At 47.7% G+C, this 27,017-nt stretch overlaps 1 protein-coding gene across 8 annotated transcripts in view; it reads right to left on the bottom strand.

Moving 5' to 3' along the window:
* ARFIP1 (ARF interacting protein 1) overlaps positions 1-27,017 on the bottom strand; it is a 420,416-nt gene that overhangs the window by 256,601 nt on the left and 136,798 nt on the right. For all 8 annotated transcript variants that reach the window (XM_086962303.1, XM_086962308.1, XM_086962307.1 and 5 more), the window contains one exon: positions 7,724-7,825. In XM_086962303.1, the coding sequence (XP_086818429.1) occupies positions 7,724-7,825 (102 nt within the window). The remainder of the gene's footprint in view (positions 1-7,723; positions 7,826-27,017) is intronic.

Genomic DNA, 27,017 nt, shown 5'->3' with positions numbered 1-27,017 from the left:
AGGTTCATCTGATTGGGATCTGGGTGTCTGATTTCTCCATGGTTCTGAGTTAGAAGATGTGGTGCAAGGCACAGTCTTTGATGAGGCACTACTGAAAGTTCTAGGAACGTGGTGTACCACGGTTGTCTCGCCCATGTGGGAGCAACTAGGATCAGCGTGAGAGAGTGTTGCCGTAGTTTGCGTGCCACCAGCGGGATTAGCGGTGCTGGGGGAAAAGCGTACGCAAATCTGCCTGACCAGTTCATCCATATCGCATTGCCCTGTGACAACGGATGTGGGAATCTGGCGGCAAAGAACTGGCATTTGGAGTTTCTTTTGTGGCAAACAGGTCTATTTATGGGTGACCCCACTCTTAGAAGAATGGCTGGAGAACTTGGGGGTGAATCTCCCATTCGTGTAGTTGTTGGCTGTGCCTGCTGAGCAGGTCGGCAATCTGATTGTCCTTCCCTGGAAGGTGTTCTGCTAGGAGAAAAATGTTTTTGGGAATCGCCCACTTCCATATTCTTTGTGCCAGATGGGACAGCTGTGGAGAGTGCGTTCCTCCCTGTTTCTGGATATAGTACATTGCGGTCATGTTGTCCGTCCGGATCAACACCATCTTTTTGTACAAGTATTTTTTAAATGCTTTTAGGGCTAGAAATATCGCTAGCAATTCTAGTTGGTTGATATGCAGCTTTTTCTGTTTGGTTGTCCAGAGCCCTTGTACTGTGTATTGAAGGAGATGGGCTCCCCAGCCTGTCTGTGATGCGTCTGCTGTTAGTACTAGTTGTGGAACCGGCTCTTGGAACAGTTGACCCTTGGAAAGGTTTTGTGGGTTCCACCACTGCAGAGAGTTGTGAGCGCGACTGTCTACCAACACTAGGTCTTTTAGTTGTCCTTGAGCCTGGTTCCATTGCTGTGCTAGGCATTCCTGTAATGGGCGCATTTGAAGTGTGGCATGGGGGACAATGAATATGCAGGAGGCCATAATGCCTATGAGCTGCATAAAGACTCGAGCTGGTAGAGAGTGTTGTGGCAGGAATTTGCGAATGAGTGTCTGGATACTAGCTATCCTTGCTGAGTTTGGATATGCCTTCGCCACTGAGGTGTTTATAGTGGCTCCCAGGTATTGCTGTACGTGGGATGGTTGCAGATGCGATTTTGTGTAGTTGATTGAAAAGCCTAGGCTGTGTAGCAACTGAATTGTTTGAGACTTGTGTGCTGCACACTCTTGGTACAATTTTGCTTGTATTAGCCAATCGTCCAGGTAAGGGTACACATAGACGTGTTGCCTCCTGAGATGTGCTGCCACTGTCGCTAAGCATTTTGTAAACACTCTTGGAGCCGTGGTAACCCCGAAGGGCAAAACCTTGAATTGGTAGTGTTGACCTTCTATTGTGAACCTGAGGTATTTTCTGTGGGCTGGATGGATGGGTATGTGGAAATACGCATCTTTGAGGTCCAGTGTTGCTAGGAAATCTCCTTGCTGTAGCAACGGGAGCACTTGTTGTAGTGTGATCATATGGAAGTGCTCCGATAGTATATATTGATTTAGGGGTCTGAGGTCCAATATTGGTCTGAGGGAACCGTCCTTCTTGGGAATAAGGAAGTATCGGGAGTATACTCCTGTCCCTTGTTGGTGGAAAGGGACTTGCTCTATGGCCCCCTTTTCCAGCATGCATTTCACCTCTTGTTGTAGCAGGGTGATGTGTTCCGTGGACATAGGACGATGTCTGGGTGGTATGTTTGGTGGTATAGAAGTCAGTTCTAGGCAATAACCAGTCTGGATAATTTCTCTTACCCACCTGTCCGTGGTAATTGTGTGCCAGACAGGTAGGAACTGTTGTAGTCTGCCTCCGACCGGTGTTAAGTGGTCTGGAGGTAGCGTAATAAAGTCACTGTTTTGTGGCAGTGGAGGCTCTGGTGGTATTGCCTCTGTAACCTCCTCTGGTTGTGTTCTTGCTGAAGGAACATTGTGTGTAACTTTTGTATTAGGCAGATGTTTGCGAGGTATTTCCTTGTGTATTTGCTCTGTATGAGGAGCGTCGAAATTGAGCCCCTATGCTGCAGAAATTGCAATGCATCCATTGATTTTGCGGTTTCTGTGTCTTTTTTCATTTTATCCAAAATGGTGTCGACAGCAGGGCCAAATAGAAAGTCCTGATTGACAGGTTGGTTAAGAATGGTGGACTGCACCTCATTCTTAAACCCCGAAATACGCAGCCATGCATGTCTGTGTAGTAAGACGCTAGAGTTAATTGGCCTAGCTGCGGTGTCTGCTGCGTCAAGCGCACATTTGATGGTGGCGTTTGATATGAATTTTCCCTCTTGTATGAGATCATTAGCTTGTGCTTTCAAAGGCTCAGGTAGGTGTTGCATTAGGCTTTCGAGCTGATCCTAGTGCGCCCTGTCGTAACAAGCCAGTAGGGCTTGTGTATTAGCAATCCTCCATGAGTTTGAGGCTTGTGCTGCTACCCTTTTGCCTGATGCCTCTAGTATTTTTGACTCTGTCAGGGGGAGGTGCTTCCCCTGTAGTCTGGGAGTTGGCTCTTTTACGTGCATTAGCCACCACCAGTGAGTATAGTGGCAACTGCCTTATACTTCTTCTCTATTCTGGGATTGATTACCCGTGCCCTGGCTGTATCCTTAAATATGTCAGGTGCGTGTTTTAGAACTCCCTTTAACATGCGAAGTGTTCTGACACTTTTTTCTGCAGTAGGGAATGTGTCAAATAAGAAGTCTTCTTCCACAGGGTCATTATGCATGTCCACATTGTGGAATCGTGCTGCCCTGTCTATGAGTTGATTGAAGACTACGGTGTGATCAGTAGGTGACGGCTTGGTAGGATAAGTGGCTACATCAGGGATGGGATGGGTGTTGTAAGGGTCTTGTGAGTCATCCCAAGGTTCCTCTTGTGGTTCAGGCTCCTGTGGGAAATCATATAGAGGCTGTGGCTCATCCCCTCTGTCCCCCTCATTGTCCCGGTGGTGAGAAGCAGAGTAAGGAGCAAAAGGTGTAGTAGGCATGATAGGTTGAAAAGGGATGAAGGGGGTGGGGAGCTACGCTTGCAAACAAGATGGCTGCTTAGGCTCCCGGCTCCGTCGACCTCCATCCCCCGCCAGATGATCCTGATGAAAATCCTGATTAACGCCCGACCTCAAGGTGTACGAATCTATGTATGCTCCGATGGTGCTATCCCGGAAACGTAATTCGCTGATTTGACGAAGTTATGTCGAGTTGAAGTTTGAGGCCTAGTTCAGCTGGAGAGCCGGGGTCTCGAGTTTTGGTCTGGCCGCGACCAGGGTCCTGTCTACAGCGGTGGAAGTATTGTAAGCCCAATTTCGACGGCAATCACTTTGGAGTGTTCAACTTTGGTGAGAGGAGTGCAGCGGCAATACTGAGGCTGTGGGCGGAGGTCCTCGTCAGGTTTGGCCCCCGCCGGGGCTCGGTGGTCGAGGTCTCCGCCTGCAGCAACGGGGTACTGTTTGCAGCCGTAGGAAGTGTGCTGTCACCCTCTAAAGCCGTCCGCACTGCCATTGCCCGCTTCCCCCAGAGAACCCGGGGTCTCTGGAGGGTACATAAATGTTCGTATCTGTGACTGGAATGATGAACCGGACGGAGCGTGAGCCGTCGCTTGCAACAGTAATGGCAGCCATCGGGGAGTTTCAAGCTCGTATGGACGCCCTGATGTGTGGAATGATTGCGGGCTTAACGGATAAAGGATTTGCAGGACCAGACCCTGCTTCGCTACATGACCTGCGCCCGGCAACGACACCCAAGACCGCCATGTTGTTTCCCAATGAGGACCCTGCGCAACAAGAGTGTTTGGAGCCCTTGGACAGTGTATCGGAAGATTGTGACCCTAATGCTTTGAACATTCTGCAGTGTACATCGTCTCTATTGCAGGTTCGAGACTTGATTGACGTTTCTTTCCTTGAGTTTCCTGTCACTGACTGTATTGGTGCCTTCTCTTCATCCTGTTCCCCCATGGCTGCGGCGTGGCTGTGGAGGAAGCAACATCGAGACTGCCTGCCGTTGAGGGAGAGTTTTGCTGCCGTTGGCGTGGTTCAGGATCCTAGGTTTTGGATTTGTCTCGGACACTCATTTTTTTAACTCTCTTGGCATGCGGATGCTTGTGTCGACTCAGTGGTTCTACCAGGAGGGGTTCCTATGAAGGCGCGGAAGGGTCAGGGCTGAGACGTATGGCCTAGGGTTAGTATTAGGGTCCTCCTGGAAGTGGGATTTATACTGTTGGGCACACGTGAGGCCGGGCGGTGTTTTTTTAAAGTGCTCCCCTGATCTGTTTTCTTCTACCATTGGTTTGACTATTGCTTTATCCCATGGGTCACTGTTTCTGGCGGGGGGGAAGAGGAACGGGAGCCTGTTTGGAACTATTCTCCTCCACTCTTTCTCTTTTCTTCTTTTAGAACTTAGTTAGCTGGGGCGACAGGCACATTGCTAGTTGGGGTTAGGCGAGAGCCATATGCAGGGGTGCAGGGTGGGGGGATGGGTTTATTATTTTGTCCGTGTTCCTCTTTTACGATTTCTCTGTCCTTTTATTTTCTTTCGGTCTCTTCTATATGTATAACGTGGGCGAATTATCCTGAACGTATGTATTCCAGTATCTGGTAACCGTACTTCATTTTCTATCCTGGTGTCAATGGGTGGGCGGGGTCGGTGTGCGGGCGGCTGCGTTGGGTTATAGTTCGCCTTGTCGTATATCCTGTTTTGTGTTTGCTAGCGCAGGAGTCTCGGTTGTTCCCTTTAAATTGATCTGTGACTAGTCTATTTTCACCCGCTCACTTTATCATAGTGTTTGAAGGTATGGCACCAGATATGTTTGTTTCCTGTTTCCTTTCTTTCTTGGTGGGAGGGGGGGGGGTGTTAAACATAAAATGAAACCTGTGTCTTATTCTGCAACGTGTCTTAAGTTCAATGCAATGTTTATCCTGATTTGCTGCCGGACCTCAGGGTTGTCGGCTGAAGAGCTGTGTCGTTAGATATTACATTGGATCTTATTCTTGTGTGGCTGCCGGCCCATGCGGTTGTTGGCCCGTGCTTGTAATTTTATTGAATAAAGGGTTTTTTTTTTTTTTTTGTTTTTTTTTTTTAAAAGGGATGAAGGGTCTAGAGGGAGAAGTCCCAAAGTCCATTTTCTTTAGTGGAATAGGGGAATGAGGTTCAAAGTCCAAAGGCCTTTTTTTCCTATGCAGGATGGTAACTTTACCAGTCTCTGGATTAATATATATGTTTGCTTGGTCGTCTGATGGATCTGGGTGGAATAGTTCTTCCTCTACAGTCCTGGGTGGAGTGTTAGACTTTTTTGGGTCGATAACACCTGGTTTGTGGACGACTTTTAGTGTTTTGTCTGACTTTATCGGTTCGGGCCCTTTTTTCGGGTTGACGGGTGTCTTCGGGTCGACCGGAACTTTCGGTTCGACACGTTTTTTGTGCTCCGTAGGCTTTTTGGATGAGTGTCTTTTTCTGGATCGGCTTGTGTCTTTGGAGCAGTTATGTTTGGGTCGACAGGTTTTTCCGGCCTTGCTACGGGCTTCGGTACGGCCCCGTGTGCCGGGTCGACTGATTTCGGAACAGTAGGCTTGTTCGCGTCGGCGACCTTTTTCGGTTCGGTGCCCTTCGGCTGTGTGCCTTTGTTGGGTTTGACTACTTTTTTAGGGTCGACAGTTTTTGGCTGAACGGCCTCTTTGGGGTCGACAGTCTTCTTTGGCTCAACGCTCTTTGGCTGTACAGCCTTTTTGGGATCGACGCCCTTGGGGTCGACGACCTTCTTCGGCTCTGGAACCTTCTTTGGGACGATGGTACTGGGCCCTGGGGTCTCTGAAGGTTTCGATTTCGGAGCCGAGCCGGACGGCGGGGCTGGCGAAACTTTATGATCTTGGCTAAGGCCTTTTGGCGATGCCTCGACCGGAGCCTTTGGTAACGGGCCAATTGGTGTCGGGGGCAGGGTACTCACGATTTGCCCCAGTGGGATCTCGTCATCGGAGTCTGAGTAGTCCTCAACAGTGACGATTTCTAGGTCAGAGTCTGGAGCTTCTTGGAGATCGTGATCATCATCGAAGATGTTGTCCGGTTCCGGTGCCTGTCGCTGCATTTCTTGTCTAGCCGCCCTTCGGTTTCAAATAATTTTCTTGGATTGAAGCTGGGCGCAGGCTGGGCAGGTTTCTTCCCTATGGTCTGGGGTAAGGCACTTGTTGTAAATGTAAATGTAAATGTAGATTCATTTATATAGCGCTGTATCACCGACCGGTTTCTAAGCGCTTGCTTAGGGAACCCGTCCTGGTATTCCCCTGTTAGATAACCCATTACTGGGCATCCCCAAGGTGAAAGCCAGGCATCCCGCTGCGAGGGGCCGTCGTGGAGATTAAGCAAGCTATTGCCCAGAGTTGCAGAGTGGGACTCCATGATTGGAATAGGCGCAGAGGCGAGAATTGTCGGGTCCGGGGAAATTTGAGCCCAAGACCCGCCGAGGCGGGGAATTGAACCCTGGTCCGGGCCAGACCTCTGCATCAGGGTCTGCCGCTCCAACCACTTGAGCCACACTTCTCGAAATTGTTGCATACTAAGTGTTTATCAGTATGTGGGAACTTGGAGTGGCATTGTGGGCACCTTTTAAAGGGGCTTCTTTCCATCGACGGTCGGCTCACGTGGCGTCGAAAAGGCCCAACGGCCCGCGTCGATGACCGATTCGAGATGGACGGTTGGATCGAGTAGAGAGGTACCGAACGAGAACAATACCGTCGAAGTCAAAGGCCTTCTGGCCTTAAGAAAAGTTTTGTTTTCGATTCCGAAGTTGGAGTATAGGAGTTAGCATCCGAACCCAATGGCGGAAAAAACCAATCGGAGGATGGAGAAGATGCCCATGCGCACTGTAGTCCAGGGGAGGAGTCACCCATCTCGTGATACTTCGAAGACTCTTCCAAGACAACAAAGTGCAATCATCCGGACCCAACACTAGGCGGCGATCTATGCACAGATATGAATTCAGCAGCCCACATGCCTCGAACAGAAAGGAACAGATGTCAGAGCGCATACGTAGTGCTTATACAGGCTCCGCACATTTCCAGAGTGGAATGACATTAGAGTGGAGCTGCACAGTGCTATCTACTGGCACACAGAGGTACTGCTTAAAAGTTTCTGGATACAGTCTGCCACCTGGGGAATATTCAAAAGGTGAGTAATCTGAGGCTAAAAGACTTTAACAGAAATATACTTTAAACAAAGACATGACGTTTACAATTGTCCTCAGAGATATGATTTGAATAATACATTTAAAACACTCATTTAGGTACTTCTAATAAGAAACGAGAAATCAGCTAGCTGGAAAAAGAATAAAGAGGATTCAAAACGTATAGATCCTCAAATTAGAGATTAAACACTATCTGCTAGAAGATAAATACAATATTGTATCTAGCATATTTTAATGCTTTGAGAAGAATTAAATTTTTCCTTCTGCCCACACAGCAACAAATTGTTTAGGGTGGACTGGCGAGTTCCTAAAAACTGTAATTCTACTTGATGAAATGTAAAGATATGTTCTTTTTGACTCAATAGCTGGACTTGCAAATTGTAGCAAAATCAAGAAAGAAAGAATGATAAAAACAATTGTGATGATTTTTCAATACAGAAAGGCACCAGGGAGCATAAACCTTACTTTTTCACATCATCAAATGAAATAAATTGACAAGTAACTAGGTACATAAGACAAAAAACTTTTCTCACGCACCCTGGTGAAATTGTGGTCAAGTGAATCGTCGATTTCTCCATTACTCGTTACGGATATTTCTGCAGCAGTGCTTCTTGGTGAATCTTCAGACATTTCAAGTTCCTAAAAGAAAGAGGGACAACGAAATCATACCAAAGCAAACATTTGATTAATTCTGCTTATGGATAGTTTCGAATTTCATTAAAACAAAGATTGCAAAGTTTTTTTCACAAATAAAAAATGGTATATTATAGACTCCTACTCAGTATGTATATATGGGGATTTAAATAGCTCCAACCCAAATGAGGGCAGCAAAATGTTAACCGTTATAGGGGCAGCTGGGTGTCACTACAACGCTGTATATATCAAACCTTGTTTTTCATCACAGAATTATAAAATTACCTTCCAGATATTCATAATTTAATGTTACATATTTTCATGGGCACAGAAGAATAAGTGATTTTAACAGGCATGTGATTTTCAGCCACTATATAATTCCAGGATTCGAGCAACGGTTCCAAGAGCCCCAGGAGTCAACGATGTCAACTCAGAGGGGGCGTGGCTTAGCAGCACATAGAGTAGGACGTGCTCCGAGAGATCTACGTACCACCGCTGCCTATTAAAGCCATTATCAAGTCACCGAGGCATCGGGCGCCCCGCCCGAGGGCACCTAAACCATCAGAGGTAGCGGTGAAAAGGTTGGAAACTAAGTATCCCCCAATCGAGCTCTCTGGCCGGTTTCCACAACGGGACTGACTACGAAGCTGAGGCCACCATCTTGGGATACGCAGCAGCAACACTGAGCGGGACGTGCCCTAGAGGCCCTGCTACCCAGCATTGACGGGCTGCTTTGGTGAGACGGGCTGGGGGTGAGAGAGCGGCCGAGGCTGCACCATCGCCGGAGGCGTTCTGGAGGGACCCCAGCACCTCCCCATTAAAGAATACAGACTTCCTGTTGGTGGCCCGGCACCTGGAAGTGGCCTCGGTTGGAGCGGGGGGGGGGCTTTCCTCTTGAGACTCAGTACCAGTGAGGAGTGAGGGTTGCGACGGGGAGCGACCCCGCACCCCAAAGAGACTATCCTTTGACATCGCTGGGGCCGTGCGATGAATTGGCGGGCCCAGCCAGAGGAAGGTATCCAGCCCTAAGACTGCCATTGAGGAAGGTAGGAGACTTGCGGCCTGTGCGGCCATCAATCCCAGGACTGGGGCTGCAGCGTAATTGCATGTTCCCACGAGCACTCCCCAGGACAGACATCAGCTGGAGGGATGAGCACCTGGACCCCAGCCCCCACCAACCCTTCCCTTTCCCAACCAACCCCCGTTCACGGATTTAACCCAGCCCCATAAATACTTCCTGGGCCGCCTTAGGTGCCGCTTACCACTGTCGGTGTTCGGCCTGGGCTCGCCATACACGCCTCAAACAACCTGGGAGAGTCTTTGGCCGGGGTTGCCGGGCAATAGGGGCCCCCACACGCAGAACTAAACAGGGCATTGGACTCTTGCTGGTTCGCCCTACGGGACTAGACGGAAATTATAAACCCTATATGGCTGGAGACCCCAAAAATAGGGGCCACGCTGGCCCCTGCCCCAAAGAATAACGCCTTACACTGCTAGGGGTGCGGCCCTGCAGGTTGTGCAGAGACTCCGGGTGGAATCCTAGAACCCTGAGGGAGCAGCAGATATTTCCTGGGGACCAGAGGGCTTGGAGCAGAGCTCTGGATCGCGCCCTGACGAGAGGTGAAAGAAGGGACATGGGCCTGCACCTTGCGAGGCAGGAGCTCTCTACGGAACGCTGACCTTCCGGACACGGTAAGGGGTGATAGACTGCTAGCTCATGCAGTGGGATGACCTGCCCACCACTGCCCATACACGGACTTTTAGCACTCTTGGTCTGTCGCCAAAACCATCAGACTAGGTCATCGCACAGAGGGATATTCCTACTTAAGCATGGACCTCACCTCTGAACACGGGAGTTTAGACTGAGTGACTGCGCAGTGGGTGTTTGTCCCCTCCTCCTGCCTCCCCCTTAGCACCTAAGGCGCGACATAGCCCCCCCCCCCATACTCCGCCACCATTCGAAATTTGACCACCCCTACATCCCCAGCTGCACTTTGGAATCCCCAACTCGAGCCTGACCCACCTTGAACTATGCTCAAGCATTGCCCACCCCAGCGGGGTGCCCCTCTTCGGTGCTGGACCCTACCTACCCGTGGGGCGTGGACTTCTACGGAGCCCTGGTGTATTCAGAACTAAGCTGAGGCCACCGCATTATCTGGCTGTGTAAGTGAGCTGGTTGTATTTTGAAGGTGGGCACAACCCATCAAACATGCCGCACACCAAAGAGGGTAAAGACACTGCCCCAAGCCTACTTAAAGACAATCCAGTTACTTCCCTGTGGCACAAGACTGGCCCGCCAACTCTTGCCCCTATGCGTTCTCATGGGAAGGGACAACTGAAACGAACACACAAGCCTACATGAACACCTTCCAAGAAATCAAATCAGAGATTGGCTCTCTCAAAATCGAATTTAAATTAGGTCTCAAAGAATAGAAGAAAGATATTATTGAGATTAGTGAAAGAGTCGATGACTTAGAACAAACTCTAGATACTCGGACGGAAGACCAAGAGAATCTCTGGAAGCGAAGGGCTGCACTAGAAGACCAACATATCCAACTTCAGATAAATCAGGAGGATTTGGAAAATTGAGGCAGTAGAAACCACCTCCAGATCAGAGGCATTCCTAAGGGGGCAGAGGGCCCCGATAGCATTGCGCTTACAGCGGAACTGCTCCACTACAATAGGGGGGGGCGGGGGGGGATGCATCCCCACCAGCTCTAGATAGGGTGAACTGAGTAGCTACACCCCCTGGACACCCTGAACTTGTGCCAGACATCCTAACAAATGTACACTTCTTCACAGAAAAGCAAGAGATACTGAAGAGCTCACAAAACAAACCATAACTAACATACAAGGGGTATACAATTCAACTCTATCAAGACATCTCCCCAGTAATGCTTTGAAGGCACAGAGACTTTAAGCCAATCACAGATAAGCTCCGCGATCTGGACTTTAAATATTAATGGGGCCCACCCCTTTGCCTTAATTGTTACCTGGGAGGGCAATTGCTGAGTAATGCGCTCCTTGCAGGAAGCCAAGTAACTCTTGCAGCTCCCCATGCCTTCTAGGGAGGCCAGCCCCTCTTCTCTGCAACCCTCAACTAGGGAACCTTCACATCCTGAGTGGTCCACGGTGTTCAAGCCGCAAAGAGGGTCTAGGGAACAATCCTCCGCTCAGACCAGCAAGACATCATAAAACACTTCGCCCACTCTTTCTTCAGCAGCCTCTGAATAACACAGTATACTTACTGGAAGTATATAACGCACAATGCTGGCACTGAAACAAAGGCATTACGATGGGGGGACAAGGTGGAGTCAATCCTGGCGCGCAGGCTGAGACAGACGGAGGCAAAGTCACACACCGCTAAAGTCAAAATCGCAGAAGACACATGGGCCATTACTGAACAGGACAAGATGAAAGCCTTTTGCTTGTTCGATTCTGCCCTATTTAATAGCAAGTCCTCAAACCTGGGTGAGATTCATTTAATACTCTGTTTGTGGACCCCCCTACGCAAACAACACTCAACTCCTCGAGGAGCCAATCACACTAGAAGAGCTCCAACGAGCTCTGAACGACCTGCCAGTAGGTAAATCCAAGTGCACAGATGGCCTGCCGGTCCACTTCTACTGCATGTTTCTTCCTCAAACACAAGACCAACTATTACGACTCTAATTCATTTACAGGAACTACAGGCCAGACATCTACAATGGCCATGGCAGAAACAGCACCTATTCCCAAACCTAGCAAGCATCGTACCTTATGCTCCTCTTATCGCCCTATTGCACTCCTTAAAACAGATGCCAAAATTTACACCAAACTCCTAGCTAACCGTATAGAACCATATCTCCCGGGTCTAACTGACCCCGATCAAATCAGATCCATTCAACAACGCCGACAACGTGCGACGGATAGCCCACTTGGTAGAAAAATCACATTGTCAGAATATCCCCGCCTGCCTACTATCGCTTGATGCTGAAAAAGCATTTGATCGGGTGGATTGGGATTTCCTAAGGGGGTTCTCCAGAAGATAAGAATGGGGCCAACAATGGTTGCCAGGATAATGGTGTCATACATCTCTCTTATTAAACAAATGAAGGAGTATACCCCAAGGACGAAAAGATATCGACGTGGTTTAAAGAGGATACCAAAGGAAAAAGTATTTCCTTTTCAAGAAGACCCTTCACTCACCAACCTAGTTGGTGACATGCTTCATCATAGGGGTCCCACCCAAGTAGCCGAATGCTACCCGGGTGTGCTTCAACACCTGATTACAGTGGAGCAGGCACGTCGTAACAGTGGTGCAGGCGAGTAGAATAGTGAGTTAAAATTGTCTTTATTTAACTCCCTAAGAATTTAATATGGAGTAATAAGACAAGGTTAAAAACAACATGAGTCCCGCATGGCTAAACTGACCTGTGGTATCTATGTGCAAATAAAGGTGATCGTGGGCTACATGTTTCAACCTATTGACGTCTCCGTGAAGGGCTAACAAAATAGGCTGATAAGCGGACACTGAAAATATTTAAAAGCATGCTGCAGCGGGACACCGCTTACAAGCTTATGACAAGATGGTATGATACCCCCCCAACGTCTACATAAAATGTTCCCCACCTCTTCACTCAACTGCTGGCATTGCCAGCACGGGATTGGGGATTTCCTGCACGTATGGTGGTCCTGTCCATTATTGACTCATTATTGGAAAGAACTCCTAAGTAATATACAAGACATAGTGGGCTACCCCATACCATCTACCCCGCCGCAGTCATCCTGGGAGTTAGGCCCTCAACTCTTTTTGTCATGACTCACGCAGACTGGCTCATTATATCCCATATGCTCAGAGCAGCCAACCAGTTACTAGCTCTCTACTGAAAGAAAGCATCTACACCACCCATCGCCATGTGGTTCACCCGATTATGGCACACTATGCCAATGGAACTCCTTATGTCTCAAATAACGCACACTAAACTTAAATTTACAGGCACATGGCAACCTATAGATCATTTCACCAAATTAGAATACCTTCGCCCCACGTAAGCTTCAAGCCGTACAACTATTTGAGGACACCCGACCAATCCAGCACACTGACATATCGCATGAGACATACCAGTCGGACATTACAGAGAGCCCGTGACCTAGCCCTAAAAGGGAAACCCCGGGATACCTTTGCTGGCAGTATTTCACACCCCCTCCCCTCTTCCCTGAAATTCCCCTCTTTTATGTTATTTTATTTCCTACTTACTGTTGTTTGCTCATTACTACAGTTATATGTAGATAGTTATAATAGTATGCATTACACTATGAATATAAGCAATGTGACACATCAGAATGATGTAGACAGCAAATGTAAGTGATCTTCTGAAGCCAATGTGTAATATGGCATTTTGTATAAATGCCTACATATGGTCTTATACAATTGAAAAAATCTTCTTTAATAAACAGATTTGAAACTAAAAGTTGAAAACTCAGCCACCACACCGTACTTCCATAAATAAAGTCAGTAAAATAAAATATGTGAAAAATCGAAGAGACTTTAAGAGTACGCAGTGGCTGTCTAAAGGATTACCCCCTCAATGAGCCGAATTCACAAACTTTTCCTGCAACAAATGTGTATGTGAGCAGACATTTTCTCATATCGATTTACAGACTCCTAGTCAGCAGACATTTCCATCACTTATCCATTTCACTGCTGCGGACAATCCATCAGGTGTGCAGGTTATCTTTTGTATTAAATCAAGGGCAGGATAGGCTGTTTTGAAGCCAAAAGTCGGTAAATAGTATAAATACCCCTAAAATCACGGATTTGTGCGTATTCACTAACATTTTTGAATGAAGGTCCTTTTTCACTTCGGGATGGAGCCCCTGTGAAGGAATGGAAGGAAAGGAATGGTACACATTCAAATCTCAACGGAATGTAGGAGGAAGGGATTTCTCTTCCAAGAAATGTTATGCCCATAGGAAAAGAAATGTGTCTCTGCAAATTTCCAACAAGTTCACTACACTGGACTGCCTGCATTGTGTACAATCTGATGGAGTATACGTAGTGGACCCAGATACTAATTGCCTAGGTTTACAACCATACTGTCAAAAGCTTCTGTGAATGCAAAACGTCTGTAAATCTCCACTAATCTTAGGGAAAAATCTACAATACCTATACTTATCCATTTTTAGGTTTTGCCGACCTGCGATGCACTGCGTAGCAGCGCACGTGCAGGTCGCGAGACCTCTAGTAGGTGAAAAATGGTGAAATCAAGCTTTTGCCGACCTGCGTTGCACTGCGCAGCAGCGCACGTGCAGGTCGCGAGACCTCTAGTAGGTGAAGAACGGGGAAATCAAGCTGACCTGGAATCGCACACGCTCGTGCGTTTCCTTTTCAGCTACCCAATTGCCCTTAGGGTGCGTCTTTTAATGAAAGACTGCACGCTATTGGCCAAAGGCGGCCGCTTTGCTCCGCCCATGGCCTATTGGTGTCTATTACACGCTTGGTGCGCGTAATAGACACCAATAGGCCGTCACGTGGTTTCAATTATCGTGCTCACACACGGTGCAATAATTGAAAACGCGTCTCCTGTGGTGCGCGCACCACTCAGCGGGATGGTTCATTTTCATTTTTGGATCCATTTCTCAGGGAAGCAACTGCATTTCTTGTTTACTTTTGTTGTCAGATCCAAAAGACTAATTTACCCACTTATTTGTTTCGCCTCAGACGCTGAAGTAAGTAAACACATTGGAAAATGCACAGGGAGGTGTGGCAGCGGGCAATCAGCATTACCTCGCATCTTTATTTATTTCTAAATGGCAACGCTTTGACTTTGAACACGTCTTCCATTGTTTAACCCCTTCCATGCTCATGAAGAGCTCAGCTCGTCATCTGAGCTCGTCATGCAGTAGTACAGTGCTCCTGTGCTCATGATGAGCTCAGCTCGTCATGACCACACCCGTTTTTATTGCTGTCCAGCACAGCAGAGGAATCTCTCAAGCAGCGATGTGGTTAAGAACGGAGTCGCTTTCACTATGTATATGCATTTCTTTATTTCACACTGGCAAACACAATGATGCGCTTTTCCTAAGGGGGTTGCCCAACAGCTGGTTGTTCTCCCGTACCCAGACCCCCCCACCTCCCGTTGTTCACTGTTAACCCAACTTTCTCTTCGGTCACAGCCTCTCATCTCCCCACCCCTCCTCCACCCTGAGCTACTTCCCTTCCCGCTGTCTCCTGAGCACAGATCGCTTGATTTACAGCCTCAATCGCTGTGATTCTAATTCATTAAAAATAAAACCTCCACTGCAAATAAAATTACATGCATAAAAACATGACCACTACTTCATTGCTGTCTCTCCGCTCTCCTTGTCACACTGTCCCTTCTTTTGCATTGCCACTGTCCCTCCTTTCACCAGAGTCTCTCGGCTTCTTAGTGGACTCCTCCTTTCACCTCAGCCTTTCACGGTCTTCTAATAGCACTCCCCCCGGTACTTTATAGGCTATCTCTCCCCTTGTCAATCTGTCCCTCCTTTCACCAGAGGTTTTCCATTTCTCACACAGTCACTTATTTATTCGCAATCTTTTAATCTCTCATTATAGCACTCCCCACCTTCATGGGCTTTCCTAGTCATCCTGCCCCTTCCTTTACCAGTGTCTGCTTCATACCGGACTCCTCCTTTCAGCTCAGCCATCATTTTGAATGCCAATAGCTCCAACTTTAACAAATGCGAGACCCATTGCATTGTAAATGCTTGTTTAGAAGTAGCCCCAGACTAATTGGTATTAGCACCTCTTGTATTACAATATTTCTGGGAACAGGATTGGCATGATCAGAAAAACGACCAAATAACAGGGAAACCTGAAGTATAGAGAGAACATATCAAGAAAAGCAGTAGCAAAGCCAACAGGTTTCGCCTTTAGAACATGAGTGATAAGCTATCGACTTTGCCAAGGTTTGTTTGTAAAGCTATGAAAAAAAAAAGGTAAAAGTAAACACTTAAAAAACGTGAGGAAAAAGAAAGGCAAATATTGACGTATCTCCAAACTGAGTATCGAATTTACTATTTGGAATCTTTATAACCAACATTGTTTATTTTTCAAATCAATCAAAGACATTTTTCAATCAAAGACATTTATAGAGCGCACTACTTACCCGTAGGGTCTCAAGGCGCTTGGGGGGGGGGGGGTGCCGTTACTGCTCGAACAGCCAGGTCTTGAGCTTCTTCCTGAAGGAGAGGTGGTCTTGGGTCAGGCGCAGGTCGGTCGGGAGGGAGTTCCAGGTCTTGGCGGCCAGGTAGGAGAAGGACCTTCCTCCTGTCGTCGCTCTTCGGATGCGGGGGACAGCGGCGAGGGCGTGGCTGTCTGATCGGAGGTGGCGTTTGGGAGCGTAGAAGTTGATTCGGTTGTTGAGGTAGCTCGGGCCTTGATCGTGTAGGGCTTTGTGTGCGTGGGTGAGGAGACGGAAGGTGATTCTTTTGTTGACGGGGAGCCAATGCAGGTCTCTCAGATGTCCGGAGATGTGGCTGTTTCGTGGGATGTCGAGGATGAGTCTGGCTGAGGCGTTCTGGATCCGCTGGAGTCTCTTCTGGAGCTTGGCAGTGGCTCCGGCGTAGAGGGCGTTGCCGTAGTCCAGTCGGCTGGTGACGAGGGCCTGGGTGACAGTCTTCCTGGTCTCGGTGGGGATCCACCAGAAGATCTTCCGTAGCATGCGCAGGATGTTGAAGCACGACGAGGAGACGGCGTTGACTTGTCTGGTCATGGAGAGGGAGGAGTCCAGGATGAAGCCCAGGTTGCGTGCGTGGTCCGTCGGTTTGGGTGCGGTGCCCAGGGCGGGGGGCCACCAGGAGTCGTCCCAGGCGGAGGGCAAGGAGCCCAGGATGAGGACCTCCATCTTGTCTGAGTTCAGTTTCAGGCGGCTGGTCGTCATCCACTCGGCTACATCTTTCATCCCTTCGTGCAGGTTGGCTCTGGCGGCGGCGGGGTCGTTGGTCAGGGAGAGGATCAGCTGGGTGTCGTCGGCGTAGGAGATGATGTTGAGGTTGTGTTGGCGTGCGATGGCCGCGAGGGGGCTCATGTAGACGTTGAAGAGGGTGGGGCTCAGCGAGGATCCTTGAGGGACGCCGCAGATGACTTCGGTGGCCTCTGACTTGTACGGTGGTAGGCGGACTCTCTGTGTTCTTCCGTCGAGGAAGGAGGTGATCCATTCCAGTGCCTTCTCCTGGATTCCGACGTTGCTGAGGCGCTGCACTAGGGTGCGGTGGCAGACAGTGTCGAATGCCGCGGAGAGGTCTAGGAGGATGAGGGCCGCTGTTTCTCCGTTGTCCATCAGGGCTCGGATGTCGTCGGTGGCAGCGATGAGGGCGGTCTCGGTGCTGTGGTTGGTTCGGAAGCCAGACTGTGAGGGGTCGAGGGATCCATTCGTCTCGAGGAAGGCGGCCAGCTGTTTGTTGACGGTCTTCTCGATGACTTTGGCTGGAAACGGGAGGAGCGAGATGGGGCGGTAATTCTTGAGTTCGGTGGGGTCCGCTGTAGGTTTCTTGAGTAGAGCGCTGAGTTTGGCGTGTTTCCAGCTCTCCGGGAAGGTGGTGGTGTCGAAGGAGGTGTTGATGATGTCCCGCAGGTGGGGTGCGATGACAGCGTCGGCCTTGTTGAAGACGTGGTGAGGGCAGGGGTCGGTCGGAGATCCGGAGTGGATGGAGTTCATCATGCAGACGGTGTCTTCGGTGCTGATCGGAGTCCAGGCGCGGAGGGTGGTGGTGGGCGGCGTTGCTGCGGTCGTGGCGTGCGTCGGTTGAATGCGGAAGCTGTGTGTATGTCCGCGATCTTGTTGTGGAAGTAGGAGGCGAGGGAGTTGCAGAGGTCTTGCGATGGGGTGATGTCGTTGTTTCCGGCGTTGGGGTTGGAGAGCTCTTTCACGATGTTGAAGAGTTCCTTGCAGTTGTGTGCGTTGTTGTCCAGCCGGTCCTTGAATGCAGTTTTCTTGGTGGCGCGGATCAGTTGGTGGTGCTTCCGGGTGGCAAGCTTGAGGGTGGTCATGTTGTCCGGTGTTGGTTCCCTTCTCCAGACTTTCTCGAGGGCTCGGCAGTTCTTTTTGGAGCTCTTGAGTTCGTCGGTGAACCATGGGGCTTTCTTGCTGCCGGGTCTGCTGGGCGGGGTCCTCAGAGGGGCGAGTTCGTCCGCGCAGTTGCTGATCCACTTCGTGAGGTTGTCGGCGGCCTGGCTGGGGTTCGCTGAGCTGGCCGGAGGGTGCTGGCTCAGGGAAGCGGCGAGCTGGTCGGCTGTGATCTTATTCCAGCTTCTTCGGGCAACCTGTTGCTGGTGGTGGTGTTAAATGTTATACAGTAAACTGTACAGAATTAAAAAAAGCATAATTCATGAGATCCAGTTTAAAGATAACACAGAGGACTAGTTGCAACTTCTTAAAAGAAAGTAACAGCTCTCTGAGCAACTTGAAGAAATATGCTTTCTATCTACTTTCTTTTTTTTAAAGTTTTATTAATTTTACAGCATCAAAAGTCAGTTAGATCATACATCTTACACCAAAGTGCTGATATGTTGTGAACATGTAACATCAACTCATTCCCCCCTGGACCCTAGGTGGAGCTCTGGTGTGGTAACATGTTAGCACGATATTTGATGTAGACATGTGTACATGACAAGGTGGCGTTACATTATACAATTAGCAGTCTTCAAAAACTACACTTTCTGGGCTTTGAGTAGGATTCAGAGCCTCCCAGGACAACAGTGCCCACCAGTGCATATGACAATGTATCTCTGCAATTTGTTACTCAACTACTTCATATCGAACCGGTGTCCCCTCCCCTGTATGCAAATCCGAGAGCATCTGTCTCCACGCACCTAGATCTTCTATCTTCTCATCTAGCCCGACAGGTCTCATTCTGACCTCTTCCGCTTTAACCCACTGCAACATGTCTCGCATCCATTCTCCATGACTCGCTGGGCATGCATTCAACCATTTCATAGCAATTCGCCACTAGGCAAGCACCAGCCCCAAGAACACGAATATACAGCTAAGTTCCCTTTTAACAGGGGCCAGGAGAAGGCCCAGCAACACTTCTCGGAGAGTACCTTCAAACTGCCATCCATTAGCTCGCTTTAGTGACAGTGTCTGTGCAGCACCATATTATATTCAAACAGTCAGCTGCGGGGGTTCTGTAACGCGGGCACCTCTCTGATCTATCCGGGTAGATAGCATGCAAGGTCTTGGGGGTGAGGTACAACTGATTAACATAATTGTAAAAGCTTAAACCAAGCGTTTGAGCTAACGTTACGCGTCTCTTCGAGGACCTTTTGCCAGTCTTGTAGGGTCATGTCTCCTCCTAGACCCTCCTCCCATCTAGCGTGTGCGTTTGGGGCGACTGCCTGAGCATCGTCCCAAATCGCTCTGTATAAGTGTGTAATAAGTCTCCGGCCTCCAGCTAGGCCCAATAGCCTAGAGGGGGCAGGCTCATCCGAGAAACCAGGCCAGAGTTTGCGGGCAGTGGCCAGCATCTTCTTATACTAAAGGTACTGTCCCACATCTAGCACAAATTAGTCCACTGTGTCCTCCCGAGTGATAAATTGGCCCCCAGGTACAAATCGCCTAGTACCTCACTACCTCCGTCTTTCCATTTTCCCATCGACATGGTGTTCTCCATGTCTACGAAGGGTTTGAGCACCCATATCAACATATCTCGCACAAATGGGGCTCTGCAAAGGACTGTTGTGACCACTCGCTCACAGATATGTTCTGTCCGCCTGACCAAGTAGGGGTAAGTGTCGGGATACGTGACACACACGTGAGGAGCTCTGGTAGATCTTGGCGAACATCAAGGCTGCCCAGCAGCCTCTTCTCCCAATTGTCTCCCTCATCAAACAAGTGGATCGCATGCTGGAGGTTTCCTGCCACATAGTAAAACTCTAGATTGCAAAGTTCAATGCCCCTCTTTCCCAGGTTTGCTGCAACATACGCAGTCCAATTCTTTTCCACTTTGTGAACCATAATAGATCCACAAGGATGCTGTCAAGCTCTTGGGAAGTACCGTCGGGGGATCTCAAATAACAAGCCTTGCATGATATATAGGCAGCGAGGCAATACCACCATTTTGACTAGGGCCAATTTCCCCACCAGTGTCCACTAAGCACCCCGCTGATGTTCAGATCCAGGAATCTCTGCTTCGCTGAGGCTATCTTAATACCCAAGTTACGCACCCGCTCCAGGCACCATAACAACGGAAGTTTTGGAAGCAGCACGGGGTCTATGACCGCCAGTGTCCCAAGTGGAATGTGTTGTGACTTCTGGGCATTCACCGAAAGGCCGGACACTGACGCAAACTCAGACAGGGCCACCTGTAGTACCGGCGGTGCCTTGGCGGTTTCTCGCAGGTACACCAGGGCGTCGTCAGCATAGAGTGATATTATATGCACAGTTCTCCCCACCTTGATCCCCCATTGCGCTGGCCTGCATCGCTGCGAGTGGTTCCACTGCCACCGTGAATAATAACGGTGATAGGTGGCAGCCTTACCCCGTGACACTGCATAGCGGGAAGGACTCCGAAACACAGCCACCAGTCCGTATTCTGGCAGTTAGCCCAGTATACAGTAGATGTAACAACGCAATTAATTTGCGTCCAAATCCCATTTTCTTCATAACCTGCCAGGTATAATCCCAGACTACTGAATCAAAGGCTTGTTCTATATCAAGGAATGCTAGCTCGTATTTCAGGGGCCTGGAGGACGTGAAAGAGCCTTGAGATTTAACATGGTGCTGCTCTTGGGAATTAACTTACCTGTAGGTATGGAGGGAAGCATTCAGAACGTCAGCAGGCAACTCAGTATTTCCGTCTCTACATTAAGCATTGACAGAGGCCTGTAAGACTTCACCTCATCTACCGGCTTGTGTTCCTCACATAGTATCTGGGTGGTGCCCCAATCTGCATGCCTCGCTAATTATCTCCAACAGCCTATCGGCAATCAGATCCACAGATGTATGACAAAATTCTGCAGGAAGGCTGTGCCCCTGGCATTTTTGCCAGCTTTTGATTTTTCAGCGTGGCGGCAACCTCTTCCTTAGTAAGGTCCGCCTCAAGTGTGGCCCTATCTTCCGGTCTCAGGCAGGGCAATTCTAATTCCGCAAAAAATCTGCTCCGCTGAGGTCCGTTGTCGTGCCTTTCGCATATATGTCAGTGAGATGAAGTTGTAGCAGTTTAGTTATAGCCGCCTGTGATCTAACTAGTGTGTCCACCGGGTCCTACAATGCCAATGTGGGGTCCAGGATGTCCTGCTGCCTCACTAATCTTACCAATAGAGCTTCCGCATCTCCCCCTCAGCGTGGAGTCTGTATGTGTGCTGTAGGAGTGTGGGTTTCCAATCAACGCCACTCATGCTTTCTTTCCATTTACTTTGCACACAAATAAGAAATTAAACAAATGCTCGAGCCATTTAGTTTTGCAGCAGCCTGGATAGCAGATTTATGGACCTCAGTTATAAAAGACTTATTTCTTTCACACCAAGAGCACGTTCCGCCTCACAAACATTCTGAATGATTGCCATACATGCCTTTGTGTGCCAGGTCTCTGGATTTCATGCAACATTTGGAAGGGTGGAGATAAAAGAAAACCAAGATTATATCTGGTGTTTTGCGCTGAAAACAAATTCCGGTTGCTGTGCTTTTAGGGACGAGGTGGGAGGGAATTGGGAGCAATACAGACAGAACAGGGGACAGACGTGAATGTGACACGGGGAAAGACTAAAAATAACCATGAAATCATAAAGAGTTCAAATAAAAGAAAAAAAGTACTACCCTAAACTGAGCCTGTGGAAGGATGTCATCCATTGAAAGGATTGTATAGAAGCTATGCTCCATGGTAGGAACACCCACAAGATGAGGCAGGAAAGCCACTAGATAAGAAGCAAGCAAATGAGACTGAAAAGAAAGCCCACAAATGATAGGCACAGGGCTGACCCAAGCCACATGTCTATCGTACAAATTAGGGCTTCCACAGCACACCTCAAAAACGGTCCATCTGTAGGGAAGACTTAACCAGCATTGGCAAAGCCTATAGGGCTCGGCAATCCGAGATTTACAGACATTGTTAATGTTAATGTCTTTTAGCTAGGTGTTCTGGAGTGTGTGTGTGTGGTGTGGAGTGGAATTGTGTGGCGTGGAATTGTGTTATGTTGATTGGAGTTGTATAGTGTAGTGTAGCGGAATTATGTGGCATAGTGTGCTTTGGAAATGTGTGGCTAGTCATTATGTGGCATTGAGTGTATGGGGCATTCTAGGATGTCTATACACAAACAGTTTCTGTAAATGTGTTTCGTTATTTACTTATAAGCATAAATATGCATCTTGCTCATAAATGTTTTACTATAAACGATCTGCACCACTCTGGCGCCATAAAAAGCCACATTTGGGTGCAATGTTCGCAAACAGGCTCAGGGAGTGGTGTAACTCAGATCTGGCAGGGAAGAGCCAGTCCCAACAAGGAAAGCAGCGCAAAAAGTAAACACACTCTTACTACAGACACTAAGCGTAAAAAATGAGGCCTTAGCCCATGCCAGTGTGACCCAACTGCAGGTAGAGACTGGAACAAAGGACACCTAAGCTCGCTCTGTTGGGATAAAACCCTAAAGTGAAACGAAATAAAATTGAATGTAGATTAGTGGTACTCTCCTGGCTACTGGTGAGGAGGATGACTGCCGTAGGAAATTACTCCTTAATTCCCTCATCAAGAGATTTTGTGGAATGGCTATTAGGAGAAGAATTTCATATGAGGAGACCGAGGACTGACGATGGGACAGAACCGGACCTGAGAGACTAGATGAAGATCAGCGGTAAGCAGGGATAATGATGTCTTTTCAATCTCACACTATTGATTATGTGTAACCCTTTCCCTTCCTGCCTAGTGATGTAGCATCAGCTCAACGTACATGATATCGACATGTACTGCTGTGAATCGGTCAATATTACTTAATCGGTTTCTCATCTGCCGTAACAAGTGTTGTTTATCGTAACTGAAAATAAAATGTTTAAAAAAAGAAATAAAGGGAAATGTACCTGTGCCTATGCTACATAGATTTTCATTAATAAGTTCCCTCCACAAACACCAATGGTATGTGGGTAAATCAATACTACAAGAAACATTTAACGATTCAAATATAAAGCATGATGAAAACCTGCTACTGAAGACTATCTACTGACAGTCCATCTACAGATCCCAAATCGTTTGGCACACCATTCGCAGAACGGGTGGTTACCAGCACCCATTATGGAAGAAATCAATCTAAGATACAAAGCAACACAATCAGGTGGGAGTTTTGATCATAAATTTCCAAAACCGAATCAGCATCTATCCCAGTAATCTTTCAACGTTATGACGCATCGCCTTGAGTAAATAAAAATGCACCTGTCTCCTTCGCTTTCCCCTAAAGCCAGCAACACTGATGAATACGACCAGCAATGTGTCAGAAGTGAAGAACCTCTGGGGGAAAATGAACGTTAGCAGAACAAACAAGATATTCAGTGAGCTTGCCCTAAACTCTGGCCTCCATTCTTTATACACAGAGTGCTCAGCAGTCTATACACAATAACCGTGAAAGTTTCGCACACAAAAAAAGGTGAAACTAAGGCAGCTAAGCATGCCTGTGGCAAGGTACAGAGTGAAAGCCTACTGACTTCTACAATGCATGCAGGAAGATGTGGTGGCAGGCGTCCTGTATGGTGCTCTTCTGTGCTTGACCTTGAACATCAGAGAGAAGGTGGAAACATGAACCCACTCTAGGACCTCCTTCCCCCACACGAGTATGCTGCAAGGACAGTGAGGACTGTAGCGTGTGTCTATAACTAGAATAAGAGCCTGACACTGGCCCCTCTGTGACCCGCACCCCCAAGCCTATGTCCAATCTTATGCTCCTTAGACCACTGCCCAGCCTTTTAAAATTCTATTTGCCACTGTAAGCCTAATGGCCTTCAACCGGTCTTCCTCAGAGACGTCTCAAGAGGGGCCTCATCTTATAGTCACAAATATGCTGACTTTCAGGGCTTTTAACTGGCTATCCATTACCTCAGCCAGCTCTCATTAACCTCTCTACGGCCCTCGTGTATCAGAAGCCAGATCAAAAAATTCCCTCAGATTACTTTAAGAGACCAGTATTTAGTGATAGGCAAACATATGGGAGTCCCTAGCACCGTATGAGGCCCTTTGCCAGCCTCGTGAAATCCTCCAGGGACAACTCTCAACAATCGGAAACTCTCATCTGGCACTCACATACTTCACTTGCACACAGTCACTATGAAAAATTGCTCAGAGATTTTCTGTCAGTTCATCAGTTGACTCTTAGGGAACCCAAGATACCCTTAGTCAGCCTGACAGATCCCATGAAAGCTCTTAGCTGGCACTCCCATTCTCTCAACTGGTCTTCCCAGACCCTCAGACCCACCCTCCCGGAGACTTTCTCTACTGACTCTTGGAGCCAATAACGCGTCCTGAATGTAACTTCACCTTGCCCTCTGATCCTCTATCCATATAGACTCTCTCTGAGCATAAGAGACTCCCAAGTCCTTTCCCTGTGACTCTTAGGGCAATGATTTTGACAGTCTATACTAGGCCTGGGTAAATTTCATTGCGCAGGCGGAATTTGCGATATTTTGACATTTTCGCATTCCGCGGAGAGCGCGAAAATGTCAAAACTTTCAAAATCTGCCGCGAAACGGAAGCTTTTTCTTGTTCGTGCTTTAAAAATGCTTTCTTGCGCTCGCAGTAGTGACTTACCGGCTCCCTGCGTTCGCCGACGAGTTTTCCTATCCGTCCGCGTGCGCCACAAGATGTTGGCTTGTTGGTAACCGTTCGCGCTATCCCACACGAGTTTGCGACCGCGAATACGTCATTCGACCCGGAAGAGGAAATAAGCATTGCGAGCAAGATGGCCGCACCCACTAGCGACCGCATGGGCATGTTAGAGGTACATTTCCCTGCGAGCACGCAAAAACACATCGCGAACGGGCAGGAAAAGCAATCTCCGCATCTTTGCGAAAGTTCAGCATGCTCGGAGATTTTTTGCAATTTCGCGATAGTTTGCTAAAGTCAATTTCGCAAATTCCGCCCACCCCTAGTCTATACCAGTCGACAATGTCATTTTCGAAGCCCTCACAACCCTTGAGACACCCTGCCAGCATGGTCTCAGCTGTCACAACCACTTAGTCCCTGGGCACCGGTATTCGCTCTGGAGTCAAACACTCTTCCAAGCTCCAGTAGCACCTTTGCTTGAAGCAAAATCCAGAATGAATGCCCTTTCTCTTTGCACGGTATGTAAATATGTCTGTACAGACAATTTGTACCTTATTTGGGTTATATTTTTACATGAATCCGGGTAAAAAAATGTTTTGTTTAGTAACACTATTAATGGACCGTTATCATAATATTGTGTTTACCTGGAGAGTTCACATCCTAGTAACAGACGTTAAGTGGTTTACTACGCTTGATGCAGAGACACTTGCGAGCAGCTAATGTTAAATATCTGTTCTCTCGTTATTCAACTATAAAACATCTTAACTTTTGGCCTGTAAATCTTGTTCTCAGTTACCTAATCAAATATGAATATTGATTTCTAGGCTCATTACTGGTCATTGCTGTTAAGTGAGAGTGTTGGCTAATTTCACCAACTGAAAAGCAGGGCAGCGCAACGCAGAATACGAAGTGAACGACGATTAGAGTATATGGGTTTTAAAAAGGTTTCCCACCCAGAAACACGAGAAACGCGTTCTTGAGCCCCAAAGAAGTTTCACATTTAAACAAATAATTTGCACAGGTTTTATTTTCTGCCTAGATTGTCTTTTTTTTCTTTCCTGTGCGTGTTCTCGAAAAATAAAGCCAAGAATTATATGAAGCATGTTTGCAAAGACTTTTATCGGATGGTGAGTGCCATGACTAACCCTTGACCATCTGAACACCTGAACCTAAAAGTTTATGAAAAACGAACTGAAATTTGCTAATACATGTGCGACATGTTTAACTGTAATTTAACAGAAACCGTTAACACGAGGAGTCGCTTAAAGAAACTGCTAGGAAAAATGCAGCACTCGATGATAAGAATCCTTAAATACTTGGGTGATAAATAGTATACGTTTTCCGAATTCATCATTTTTAAATGCGTTTCCGGTTGTAATTTCTTAAAAGTGCTCTCTCTGTTTTTATACCGGCACACATACAAATGAATCGTACCAAATGGCAATTAACCTAATAATTTTCCAATAGAAACTATTCTGACGTCAATCATAATCAGATATGCAGACATTTGAACAATAGACATTACAACGATACAGTAAAATTAGGGGTACGGTCCATTTAGCAAGGTCTTAAAACACTTTCCTAAAAATCTCAAACCATCCACCTAACATAATTACAACAATAAAGAAATTAAACTAGCTGTGTCATAGCACCACCTTGTGGCATATCTTAGCAGCATCATATTTGAGGATGGTGCCTCTGTATTTTAAAATTGTGTCCTAATGTAATTTTCTCTTTGATTGTGTCCGATTCACAAATCTTTTTCCGCACCTACGTGGAACCTTGTGTGCACAAATACAAACGCGGTCGTAAAGTCCATAATCGCGGTTCTCAGAAATCGGGTGCGACAGACATTTCCACTTTCAGTTCGAATTTACTTCGGTGAACAGTACAACGATTTTGCAGCTCGCTAGAATAACAGCGATCAGCGATGCATGGGCATTCCGAAGCACGTGGGCCGCAACAGGTAGGTGAACAATCACATACTGATACATTTATGGGTATTTAGAAAACGTTTGGTGGTCCTTATTGCAACATGGAAACATCTATATATAATAAATCATGGCAAGAGTAAGTGCTCTTCCAAGGTCTGAAAGAATAAGGTACAGCCTCTATAGGCCATGGGAGTGTAGTAGGTGTATGCATTGCTGACGGGAAAATGATTTACCTGTGCCCGCTACACACGAGCCACAGAACTGGTTGGCAAGCAGACAAGCCTCTTAAGTATGTATGATGGAACACGAGTACGTCACAAGAAGCTATGGTTTGCACAGATTTCGATGGCGTGCTCGTTGTCAATCTCTGAACCACTAACAGTGGTTACATCTATTTAAAGAGAAGGCCTAAATGTGTGACTGTTAGATTTGCTCCCTTTTTGTGAATAGGGTACAATAACACATCACCACCCAAAATGAAGAATGCAGCTCTTTTA

The sequence above is a fragment of the Lissotriton vulgaris genome, chromosome 3_1, assembly GCF_964263255.1.
Source record: "Lissotriton vulgaris chromosome 3_1, aLisVul1.2, whole genome shotgun sequence".
In the NCBI taxonomy this organism is placed as follows: Eukaryota; Metazoa; Chordata; class Amphibia; order Caudata; family Salamandridae; genus Lissotriton; species Lissotriton vulgaris.
Note: the sequence above shows the minus strand (reverse complement) of the source record. Positions and strands in the feature narration are given on the sequence as shown.